The 12,209-nt window shown below is 36.0% G+C and overlaps 1 protein-coding gene across 5 annotated transcripts in view; it reads right to left on the bottom strand.

Annotated features, from left to right (window-relative positions):
• MYO5A (myosin VA) overlaps positions 1–12,209 on the bottom strand; it is a 205,627-nt gene that overhangs the window by 115,543 nt on the left and 77,875 nt on the right. For all 5 annotated transcript variants that reach the window (XM_005211877.4, XM_005211879.4, XM_024998029.2 and 2 more), the window contains exon 4: positions 9,855–9,999. In XM_005211877.4, coding sequence (XP_005211934.1) covers positions 9,855–9,999 — 145 coding nt within the window. The remainder of the gene's footprint in view (positions 1–9,854; positions 10,000–12,209) is intronic.

Raw genomic sequence — 12,209 nt, 5'->3', positions numbered from 1 at the left:
CCATCATCTTGTTCTCTGCAAACTTAATGAGCATACCTTCCATTCATATCCAAGTCATTAATGAGGAAACTAAATATTGCCAGCCTGACTCACACAGAATACATTTACTATATCCACTCACCTCAGTATTAACTCTCAGGTGTTGCCATGGTCTAATTTTTAGCTTACAAGTGAACATATTCTCATGAAACAAAATCTAGAGGTTTATTTTTTTTATAGGCACTCAATCTAATTGCTTCTCCCTTATTCAATCCCTTGATTAAAAAAAAAAAGAAAAATATTAAGCTAGTATAATAAAATGCTTTCTTCCAAAGTTATGTATTTACTGTGATATGGCTTTTACTTGAGACTGTAGTCTCTATTTCTCTTGTTAGAAGGTGCAAGGTTTTTCTACATTTTTATTATTGCCAAGCATTAAGATAGGCTCTGCTGTTTCTCCAAGATTTCTGCCTTTGATTAATCCCAAGAAGAAAAGATTTAAACTCTAAAACTTACTAGATAATAAGTAAATAAGACAATACGTCCTATTAGTTTTTAAGCAGAAATATTTGCTATAAGACTGTGCTGTGCACCAATGAAAGCTGGGCTACAGAGGCAGAAAGATTACTCAGGAAATGAAAACAAGTGTTCCTTAGAGATACACCCATTTTCTGCTAAGAAGTCATGTCATATACTGTCAGTTCTCATGTCACTTTGACTTGCCTGTTTCATCAGTATGTTGTTATTGTGTAGTTGTCAAGTCATGTCCAGCTCTTTTGTGACCCCATGGACTGTAGCCCTCCAGGCTCCTCTGTCCATGGAATTTCCCAGGCAAGAATACTAGAGTGTGTCGCCATTTCCTTCTCCAGGGGATCTTCCCAACCCAGGGATTGAACTCATGTATCCTGCACTGGCAGGCAGATTACCAGTGAGCCAGCAGGGAAGCCCTTCATCAGTATAGAGCCTGTGAAATTAATGTAAAGATGCCATAAAAGAAATAGCCTGTTTTTTCCAGTAATGGATATATAGAAATAGGGTCATGTAATTGGAAGTAAGAAAATTAAACAACAAAGAAGATAGGCTTTGGAGACTCAGAGCCGGATTCAAACCTCAGTTCCCACATACTATTAGCACAATGGTCTGAAAGTTACTTTCCTCAGTTTCCTCATTTGTAAAGCAGGAGTGATGATGTTTGCTCCCAGGGGTACAAGGAAATTAGAGGTAACATGCCTGATCCCATGCTTGGCACACAGTATATTTCTAAACATTGTAGCTCCTAATTACTAATACAAGTTAGTCCCTATATATATAATATATAAAATTCCTTATCACATAGCATGTGCTACTTCATATCTGTATAAGTAGAAATAATTGGTACCACATGGCTGGTGAGTCACAGGCAGTAACAGGAGAGATTTTATGATCTATAACTGCCAGCATCCACTTGGCCAATGAAACTAGAGTGAAGCTTCAGAGACTGCTTAAACACATGCAAAAAGGGCCCACCCTAAGGAAAGGCCTAGCAATAGAGTTGTGAGACTCCATGATGATGAAGACTGTGACAATAGTAAGAGCTTAGATTTAAATAGTATTTTTCAAAATGCTTTTTATGTTTATCATCTCAGGTAATTTTCATCTCTGATGTAAGCACGATAAATATTATCTTTTCTTGGTTGGGGGAAACGATAATGCAGAGAGGTCAGATGGCTTATCCAAGGTTAAAGCAGAGGTAAGTTGTTACACTCCACATCTCTTAGTTTCCAGATGAAAAGTCTATACTATGCTCCTTCTGCATCTCTCCAAGCTCCTCACCATGGTTTGCCCTTCACTGGAAAGAGTAAAAGACTTCTGCATTAGTCCCCATGAACCAAATGGAAACAAATGCATACCAAAGAATGTCTGCAATGTAAAGCTACATCATCTAGTGCAAGTGTTCTATTTCAGGATATAAGCTGAGGTCCAGGGAGACCGGAAGATTTAAGCTTATATAGTTATTTGTTTATGTAGCTTTGACTAGTATGGATATCGTTTCCCTTACACTAAGGTTATGCATGTAACTCTCAAATTTATTTTAAGAAAACCCACAAATGAAACAATCAATAAAATTTATTTGCTCTACCATTCACAGTGGAGGAAAACAATACCAAATCAAGCAATCAATATTACTTGGTTTTAAAGAGAAAAAAGAGATAAAAAAAAAAAAAAAAAAAGCCCTGATGTTTTAAGGAAAATAATACTGTGCTTTAATTATCAGCGAGCAATCAGTTTCAGGATGAGAAAAGACTGATAAGAATGTGAAACAAAAATATGAGAAGACAGACATAGCAGCCCACTGAGTTCTTCTCTTCTGTAAGCTGACAGGACAGTTAAAATTAAGAGGCTAGTCTATGAAAATCTCCTGTGAGGACACTATTCTCCGTAAGCCTCATGCTGAGAAAGAAGGAATGAGCCAAGGATCCTAGTTACGCTGCTGTCACTGGACATGTATCTACGGGGCAGGAATCACTTGTGTCAACTGTGCTTTGAGGACAGATGTCGAAAATGCCATTTCAGTCTTAAATATCTAAAATGGAACTCCACCCCCTTCTTCTTCCAACACTTCCACCCCTACATGCACAACCTGCTCGGCCTGAATTTCCTCCATCTCAGTAAACAGCAACTCCAACCTTTTAGGTGCTCAGACCAAACACTTTGCCACCATCCCTGACTTCTCTTTTTCTCTCATACCCCCATATAAACAAGCCTTCTTATGTTCACCTTAAAAACTTATCCAGAGCCCATCCACTTCTCACCATCTCTGATTGTATTATCCTCTATTAAGTTATCATTAGCTCTTGCTTGGATCAATACAAAATCCACCTAACTAGTTACCTAGAATTGACCCTTATTGCATTACATTCAGTCCTTTGGTTGTTTTTTTACCTTTGAGATGATTTCAAACTTATAGAAAATGGCAAAAAGAGTAAACTGAATTCCTATACCTGCTTTACTCAGATTCACCAATTGTTTAGATTTTGCTCATTTGTTTCATAAATGTCTCTGTTTCTCTTATTTTGATATTTTCTGAAACACCTGTGAGTAAGTTATAGACATGATGACTCCTACATATTTTAGAGTATACTTCCTAAGAACAATGACATTGCTCTTACATATCTACTGTGATCAAAATCAGGAAATGTAAAATTGACAAAAAACCATTATTTAATCTACAGTCTATATTCCTATTTTACAATCATCCAGTATTGCCCCATACAAAGTTACCCTGTCTCCCTCATCATCAAGGATTCAATTCCAAATATTCACTGCATTTAACTGGCATGTTTCCACTCTCTCCTTTAATCAGGAACAGTTCCTCAGCCTTTCTTTGACTATCTTGATCTTGATAATTTTAAAGAGTATATAGAGCTATTTTTCAGTATACACCTCATTTACAGTTTTTCTCATGATTAGATTCAGGATATACATTTTTGGTAGGAATCTATCATGAATTTTTAACACAGCTGCCAGATCATGTCATTTCCCTGCTCAAAACCCACACTCAGAGAAAAAGTCAAATATGCTACAGAAGTCCTCAAGGCTTTGTATGGTCCTTGCAATTGCTAATCTCTCTGCTTGGAATATTCTTTCTCCAGATATCTGAATGGCTTGCTTCCTCCTTTCCTTCATGTTATTGCTCAAAAGTTAGCTTTATTTTTTACAGAGTTGGATAAGTTAATACCAAAATCTACATATAAAAACAAACGCCTAAGGATAACCAGGAAAATAATGAAAAAGACACTGTGTGGGGGGAAGGGTGGTTAATGGTATCAGACACACAAACATAAAACATACTATAAAATCACTACAATCAAAGTGTGGTACTGGGACATGAATAAAGGAAGAGGAAAGAATATAGCCAAGAAATTAAACCAAGAACATAAGAAAATTATGAACCAAGAACATAAAAAAAATATAAGAAAACCAACAATAAGAAAAAAGGGCATGATAAATTTTAGGTGGCATCTTAAATAACTGGCAAAGATGGGCTTCTATAAGTGACACTGAGATAACTGTGCAGCCATTTGGAAAAAAGACAAATTTAGATCCATATGTCTCATACAAAAGTATAAACTCCAATGGGATCAGCGATCTAAAGGTAAGCTATAAAAACAATACAAACACTAGAAGAGGATTAAATCTTTTTTGCTTTGGTGTAGAGAAAGGTTTTCTAACAGTGACTTAAAATTCAAAGAAATAAAAAAGATTAATAAATTTGCTTGGAAAAGGACATTACAAGCAAAATAAAATTGAGGGGAAGTATTTGCAATATAACACAGATAAAGGGCTAATATATCATATATATATATATATTTAACTCTTAAAATTGAGGATCAAAAAACCAAAAAACAACAGAAAAATGTAAAAAGTTGAATCAACAATTCAGCCCATAAACAAAGAAACAAACAAAAAATGAAACTGCTCTTAAACATATGAAAAGACATTCAAACTTACTCATATTTAAAGAAATGCAGATGAAAACAACATTAAGATACCATTAAACTGGCAAGAACATGACACAGTGGTAAAGAATCCCCTGCCAATGCAGCAGACGCAAGAGATGCAGGTTTGATCCCTGAGTGGGGAAGATCCCCTGGAGTAGTAAATGGCAACCCACTCCAGTATTCTTGACTGGACAGTTCCAGGATAGAGGAACCTGGTGGGCTATGGTCCATGGGGTCGCAAAGAGTCAGATGCAACTAAGCACACACACACACACACACACACACACAAAGATTACATATTTTGTTGATAAAGCTATGGGAAATAGACACTCTTGAACAATTTAGGCAAAAATGCAAACTAAAACAACTCTTTTAGAGGGAATCTGGCAATATATTTATACCTACCTTTTGACCTACCAATGCCACTTTTAAAACTACAAAAATGTGCTCCACCTCTAACTTGTCTTCTTAAAGGCTGGTCAAGGTTACTGCATTAGCACTGAACACCGTGTAACCCAATGCAAGCAATGAGGCTTTAGGGGTAAGAACCTGTACAATGTGAAGTCAAACCCCACTTCTGCTATGTACTAGCTGATAGGCACCAAACCCAGCAATGCCTCCATCTGCTTACACAGCGATTTTGATTTTCAAACCATTGTGTCACAAGTCACCAAGACCATGGTGTTCAGTTCAAACAGCACTGTGCTAGACATGGGAGCCATAGGTTCCAAGAGCAACTGGGTCCTGGCTTGGAGCAAAAGCACCAATGTTGGACATGAAGACACATTCGACCAGAACTTCTACCCGAGCTGAGGAATTCCTGTGATACCAAGTTGTTAGAGAAAAGCTCTGAAACAGGTATGAACCTAAACTACCAAAGCCTGTCAGTGATTAGATTCTGCACCCTCCTCCCAGAAGCAGTTGGGTGGTTCAAGCTGCTCATGGCCCTCTGGCAGTTGTCCAGTTGAGGTAGCCAAGAATGTGAAAGTCCCTTGCTCTATCTCTTTGATCCCATCACCTCTCCTGTCCCTCTTCAAGCAGAGAGGTGCACTCTCTGCCCCTTGTGGATGAGAAATCTCCCTCCAGCTCTGGCCCCACTGGCAATAAATATCACCAACTGGAATGTTCCAAATATTTATGATCAAGATATTGAGAGCTGCCCAATGCCACTGCCCCACTCTGTTCTTTCAGTGCTGCTTGCCACTGCCTGGTATTCCCGGCAGAGATGAGGACAGCTGTAGCCTCCTCCAGCTGTGGAAAAACTGCCTACCTCTCCTTTCATCTCTGAGATGCCTCTAAGGTCCTACCGATGATAGACTGCCAGTGGGTTCTCTTGGGCTTTAGCTCCTGGAGAATGTTGTACAGAGTTTACATTTTTTTTAAAAATAGTTTTCATAAAGACATATATATCACCCTTATCCCCAAGATGTGGGCAAAATTATCTCATTTATCTAGGCCTTGCTCCATGGTGTATCTGAGTCAGACTGTATATTTTGTTTCCAAGACTTAAAAGCAACTTGGAAGAGAAACAAATAAAGAAATACAAATATAAAAATGTATATAATAAATAATAAATATACAAACTTATTTATTGTAGCACTGTTTGTAATTGCAAAATATCTAAGTGATCATATATGGGACAGTGGTTCAACAAATTAATAAGTTAAGTGGGGAAAAAATGAACCAACCTAGGTAACTTTGGAAATTGGTACTTCATATTATGTAAGACTAAAGACAAAATGACCTGGACACAATATTGTACTTGAGTGGTAAATTTGGTTTTCACAGGGCTATGGGTTAGCATTTCTGAAAGTAAGAATATTCTAGGATTGAGCAAACAAGTAAATATACTATGGATAAGGAGAGTCAGGTTTCTCAAGATCAAAGAAAGAAGTTAAAAGAAGAAAAAAGAAATCAAGAATGAAAACTATGGTTTTGGGAATTCCCTGGTGGTCCAGTGGTTAAGAATCACCTGCTAATGCAGGTGACGTGAGTTCAATCCCTGATCCAGGAAGATTCCACATGCCATAGGACAACTGAGTCAATGCGCCACAACTAGAGCCCACGAGCCTCAAAGACTGAAGCCTGTGTACCTAGAGCCCATGCTTCACAATAAGAGAAGCCACCACAACGAGAAGCCACTCACTGCAATCAGACAAACCCACATACAGCAACGAAGACCCAATTTAACCAAAAAATAAATAAAAAATAAATACAATTAAAAACAAAACAAAACAGAAGATCACCATATGGTACCCCAACACTAGTCAAAGCAAGAATAAACATCAATAAAAATTTTAAAAATAAAGACAAAATATAAATTAAATAAAAACTGTGGTGTTGAACTGAAATTGGAGGAATCAGTAATTTTAATGGTTTTATGGTTTTAAATATATATACATTATATAGATGTGTATAGATATGAAAGATGTGTAAGTGTAAAGATGTGAAAAGTCTGTGCTACTTAGAGAAAGGTAAATTAAAACAACACTAGGACACCATTTCTCACCTGTCAGTTTGGTGGAAATTTTAAATGATGACAACACCTTCTGTTGGTGAAGGTGTGGGGGGCAACGTATTTCTTAGCTGTGTGCACTGAGAAGGTTTATAGGCAAGGATTCCCACGTAATGAATGCATCTAGCACCCAGATCTTAGTTCCTAAGTGCCATTTCTTCAGTACAAGGAACCAGGGGTCCTTGAAGAAATGGCTGAATTCATTGGGGTTGGGGCAAGAAAATTAGAAAATGAGTCAGATGGTGCTAGAAAGTTAGGAAATGCTCAAAAGATGATGGAGAATGTGAAAGGACACTGGAAAGAGCTCTCAATGGCCAAATCTGAGACAGTTTGAACAAAATAAATAATGATAGTAATGTAGAGTAGGTAAAGAATCTGTCTACAATGCAGGAGACCTGGATTCGATCCCTGGGTTGGGAAGATCCCCTGGAGAAGGAAATGGCAGCCCACTCCAGTACTCTTGCCTGGAGAATCCCCATGGACAGAGGAGCCTGGCAGGCTGCAGTCCATGGGGTTGCAAAGAGTTGGACATGACTGAGCAGCTAAGTACACACACGCGAATGCAGAATAATCCATAGTATGAAATGCATGTCCGTGAGTTCATACTGATACAAATACAAAATAAATAATAAGTAAGTTGGGGAGGAAAGAAATAGCTTTTCCTTAGATTAGACTTCTATCCATAGCTGTAGAAGGAATGATGGAAACAACAAACAACCACCTGGCAAACACCACAGTAATAACTGCTGCAGGTAAGAACTGCTGATGGATGTTAAAATTAGTGAGTGAAAGCATATTATGAGAAACAGGATATTTGCATAGTCTCAAAGTATTTTCCCATAAGGTACTTACTAATTTCAAAGTTTAAAATAATCACCTTAGGGACTTCCCTGGTGGTCCAGTGGTTAAGACTCCACGCTCCCAATGCATGGGCTTGTGGCACATTTTATGGGTGTAGATTAATTCATATAAGTGGCAAACATAATATCATCATTGACTGATGCATATTTTAAAACTATCTAAAAACAAAACTGAACAAAGGGAAAACAAACTTGCCATTAAGAAGTCATGCTGGCGTCACAGAGGAAATATTAAGGAGGTAATATCAAGAAACCAAAGCAAATTAAAGGGTAAAAAGCCAGAAATATTCATATAATCCAAAAACTGTGGATTACCAGTAACATGGATGGTGAGAGCCAAGCTTTCATATTTAAAAATAGTATTTTCAAAAAAGTCATATAATTCTCTATGAACTGTAAAAAATTTCCCAGGGATTTATTTTTAAGTAGGGAATACCATGCAATCCCCTCTCTGCCCAGTAGCTCTCAGGTTCAACTTGTAAGGTGCTAGCATTGTTTTGCAGAGCTCAATACCAAGTAAATAAAATACTGTCAGGCTTTTCTACTGGGCTGGCCAAAAAGTTCATTAAAGTTTGTTTTTCCATAAGATGTAGTGGAAAAACCCAAATGAACTCTGGCCAATCCAATATTTCAGGGGGAAAAAATTGCATCAATAAATGGAATTTTCTCACTTTTAAACTTAAAAGTAAACTTTTAGTTACTATTCTATAGCAGAATCTGAAATAATATGACATGTAGAACAAAACCGTGCTTTGTCATTTTATATTTAATATGTCAATATTTCATAGTGTCAGACCAATTGATTTTGAAATCATTTTACTAATACATTTATTTTTTAATGTTCTTTTTCATTATGGTTTGTCACAGAATACTGAATATAGTTTCTTATGCTATACATAGGACCTTATCATTTATTCATTCTGTATATAATGTTTGCATCTGCTAATCTTAAACTCCCAGTCCATCCCTCTTCTATTCTGCCTCACCCCTGGAAACAAATCTATTCTCTATGTTCATGACTTTGTTTCTGATTTGTAAAAGTTCATTTCTATCATTAGCTTTCTCATCTATAAAATGACAATACCAACCTTGGATGAGTCCTATAAGGATAAAACTACTTAGTAAATGGGAGGCAATTAAACAGTGCCTTGCACAGAAAGAGTACTTAATAGCCTTTACCTGTTATTAGAAGTATCAATACCATTTTACTAACAAAAGGGTATAATGACTTCTATGGATTCTGTCATTGAAATAATTCTAAAATTCTGTCACACACTGGTCCAATTATGTACAAACATTCTCTCTTGTTGGAAAGGAGAAAATAAAAAACTCTGCAGTATTAGTTTTCTCTCCATAAACTGCTTGAGGGTTTCCAATATCATATTTATAACATGCCACATCCTTACCTGTAGACTGGAGAAACAGGTTAAAAATAGACTATCCTTCAATGCATGCATAATTTTGCATTAAATTATATTACCAAGAGCATAATCTAGTCTTGAAAGTAGATTTTTCTTTCATTCTCCACTCTAAAAATATTATTAGGGTTCCACAGTTATCATCAAAGACATTTTCCTGATGCTGTTCAGGATCACTGATACCCTAAAATTCGCTAACTTAAAACTCACAGTTTCCTGTTTTAATTACCCCAGATACAGACAGATTTCTATCAGCATTTAGGCCTTTTAGTTCTGGTCTGCCACTCACTAGATGAATAACATTGGGCAAGTCGCTTAATACCTCCAAACCTTGATCCATTCATCTATAAAATGTGACATCTGTCCTTAAATAGTCACAGGATTATAGTGAGATACCAAAGGTAATTTTTAAAAACTATATGTCCTTTTACAAATGTTAGGTGATTTTGATAATAATTCAGGCCACCTGAAACAATCGAGGCTGTTTATTTAATAATTTACAAGTTGTTATTCACTGTATTTTAAAATATCTGTGACTCAGTAAAGAAGAAATGATCACATCCAATAAAAGTAATGAAATAGTAATAGAGCTTCCACCAACCTGGCCATTTGCTTGTAAGCTTCTTCAGCTACTGCAAAGATATGTGGATCCATATCACCCATGTTCTGACCACTATATGCATTAATAATATCTTCTCCATAAATAGGCAGCTGTTCATAAGGATTTATAGCTACTAGGACTATACCTGGGAAGAAAGGCAAAAAACCAAAAGAAGTCAATAATATCCTAATGGGCGTATCAAACGTGGTAAAGTGAGAATCACAGTTAAAATTCAATTAATATCAAACTAACAAATTGCTAAGAGTCAAAATATACCATAGCACTTGCCTGTGAACCATTAAGTCCTAACTAAAAAACCATTTACAAACAAGACTAGGTTATTTAAAGTAGTAAAAATTGTGGCAATATTGGAAGAATTTTAAATATTTTTATAATATTTAAACCAAAAATTCTACTTCTAGAAATGTATCCAAATGAAATAAACATATATTCATGTAAAGGGATTAAAAAAAAAAAAAGATGTTTATTATAATGTTATTCGTAACAGTGAAAAGTAGAAACAAAATACAAAACAGAAGGACAGTGGTTTATGTTTAGCACAAGAAACTATATTCTACATCCTGTGATAAACCACAATGGAAAAGAACATGAAAAAGAATATACATATGTATAACTGAGTCACATTGCTATATGGCAGAAACTAAATATGACATTGTGAATCAATTTTATTTCAATAAATATCTTTTAAAAAGGGATAGTGGTTTAATATGTATTATTATATCCATGTGATCCAGATCATGTTTGTGACAAATATTAAGTGCCCTGGGAAAAGACGACACACTATATATAGACTGATTCCAATTTTATATTTATTTATACTCTTTTACATTTACACACAGGATATAAGACAACTTAATATTGGTTATTTTTCAGTGGTGAATTACATGTAATTATTTTTCATTTTTTATACTTTTTTTTGGTATTTCCTTAAATTTTATATCAGATATATGTTAACTTTAGTCATTCATTCAACAAATATTTGACTACAATTAAGTTTTGAGTCTTTTCTAAATGTTATATTTATAGCAGTAAAAAAAAAAAGACTAATTTAAATAGAGTATAACCTTTAAAAACTGTAATCACTATACTGTACACCTGTAAGTTATATAACATTGTAAAGTGAAAGTCAAAGTCACTTAGTCATGTCCAACACTTTGTGACCCCAGGGACTGGGGCCCACCAGGCTCCTCTGTCCATGGAATTTTCCAGGCAAGAATACTGGAGTGTGTAGCCGTTCTCTTCTCCAGGGGATCTTCCCTACCCAGGGATCGAACCCAGGTCTCCCGCACTGCAGGTGGATTCTTTACCGTCTGAGCCACCACATCAACTATATTTCAATAAAAAATTTTTTTTTTAAATAGGAAAAATCTTTGTCCTCCTGGACTTTGTAATCTAGAGGGAAATTCAGGCAATAAATAAGAAAAAAAAATATATATATTACAGGATAGATAGTAAGGTAAATGGGGGATTAAACAGAGAAGGAATATTGATGTCTAGGAGAAGAAAATATAGGGTGGACAGGAAAGGCTTCAATAAGAAGGTAGCAGTAGCATATGTGCAAGAAAGATAAACTGAAGAAAAAATGAATATTGACCAAAAGACTTAATAGGTAGGAAAGAAAAAGAGCAAATATCAAGAATATAAATTCTTTTAAGAAGAAAAGATAGCTGTCCCTGCCCCAAACTGGAGCCCAATGAAGAAATGTTGAGCACTAAGTTGGGTACATGCAGCAGAGACTTGGAAGGAAATGGATAGAAATCCCAGACCTGAGACTCAGCAGATAATACTTGGTGAAAGAAGGATTAAAAAATCAGTACAGAAAAAAGAGCTAGAGAAAATGAAGAATAAGAAGGAAGCAGAGAAAGAAGAAAAAGAAGGAAAAGGGGAACATATACATGTATGCTTAACTGCTAGGAGAGGGGAAGAAAAAAAATCTTGGACTGGGTCACTGGCAGCTACTACTGGAATGAACAGGGGCCCAGGCAAGCAGATCAAGCAAGAAGTGTTACTACAACTCAAGTCAGTCCTGCACTGCTAAGCATATTGAGAAAAAGAAAACATTTTGAACCCGCCCCAAAGATAAGTCTTTGGATGCCTACTCTTCAAGTATTGGTTTTTGTAAGAGATGAAAATAACTTGCAAATCAGTACTGAATATGGCATACGACTTCTATGCAGAGAAAAAGCAAAAGATGGACCCAGTTCTTTGTATTCTGAGTAATATTATTTAAGTTCATAAAAGAGTTTATTCAGCATAAAATGCAACTAGCTAATGAACACTGGTAAATCTTTTGAGAATCTGTATATGGGTCAGGAAGCAAAAGTTAGAACTGGA

Source organism: Bos taurus, chromosome 10, assembly GCF_002263795.3.
Source record: "Bos taurus isolate L1 Dominette 01449 registration number 42190680 breed Hereford chromosome 10, ARS-UCD2.0, whole genome shotgun sequence".
Taxonomy (NCBI): domain Eukaryota; kingdom Metazoa; phylum Chordata; class Mammalia; order Artiodactyla; family Bovidae; genus Bos; species Bos taurus.
Note: the sequence above shows the minus strand (reverse complement) of the source record. Positions and strands in the feature narration are given on the sequence as shown.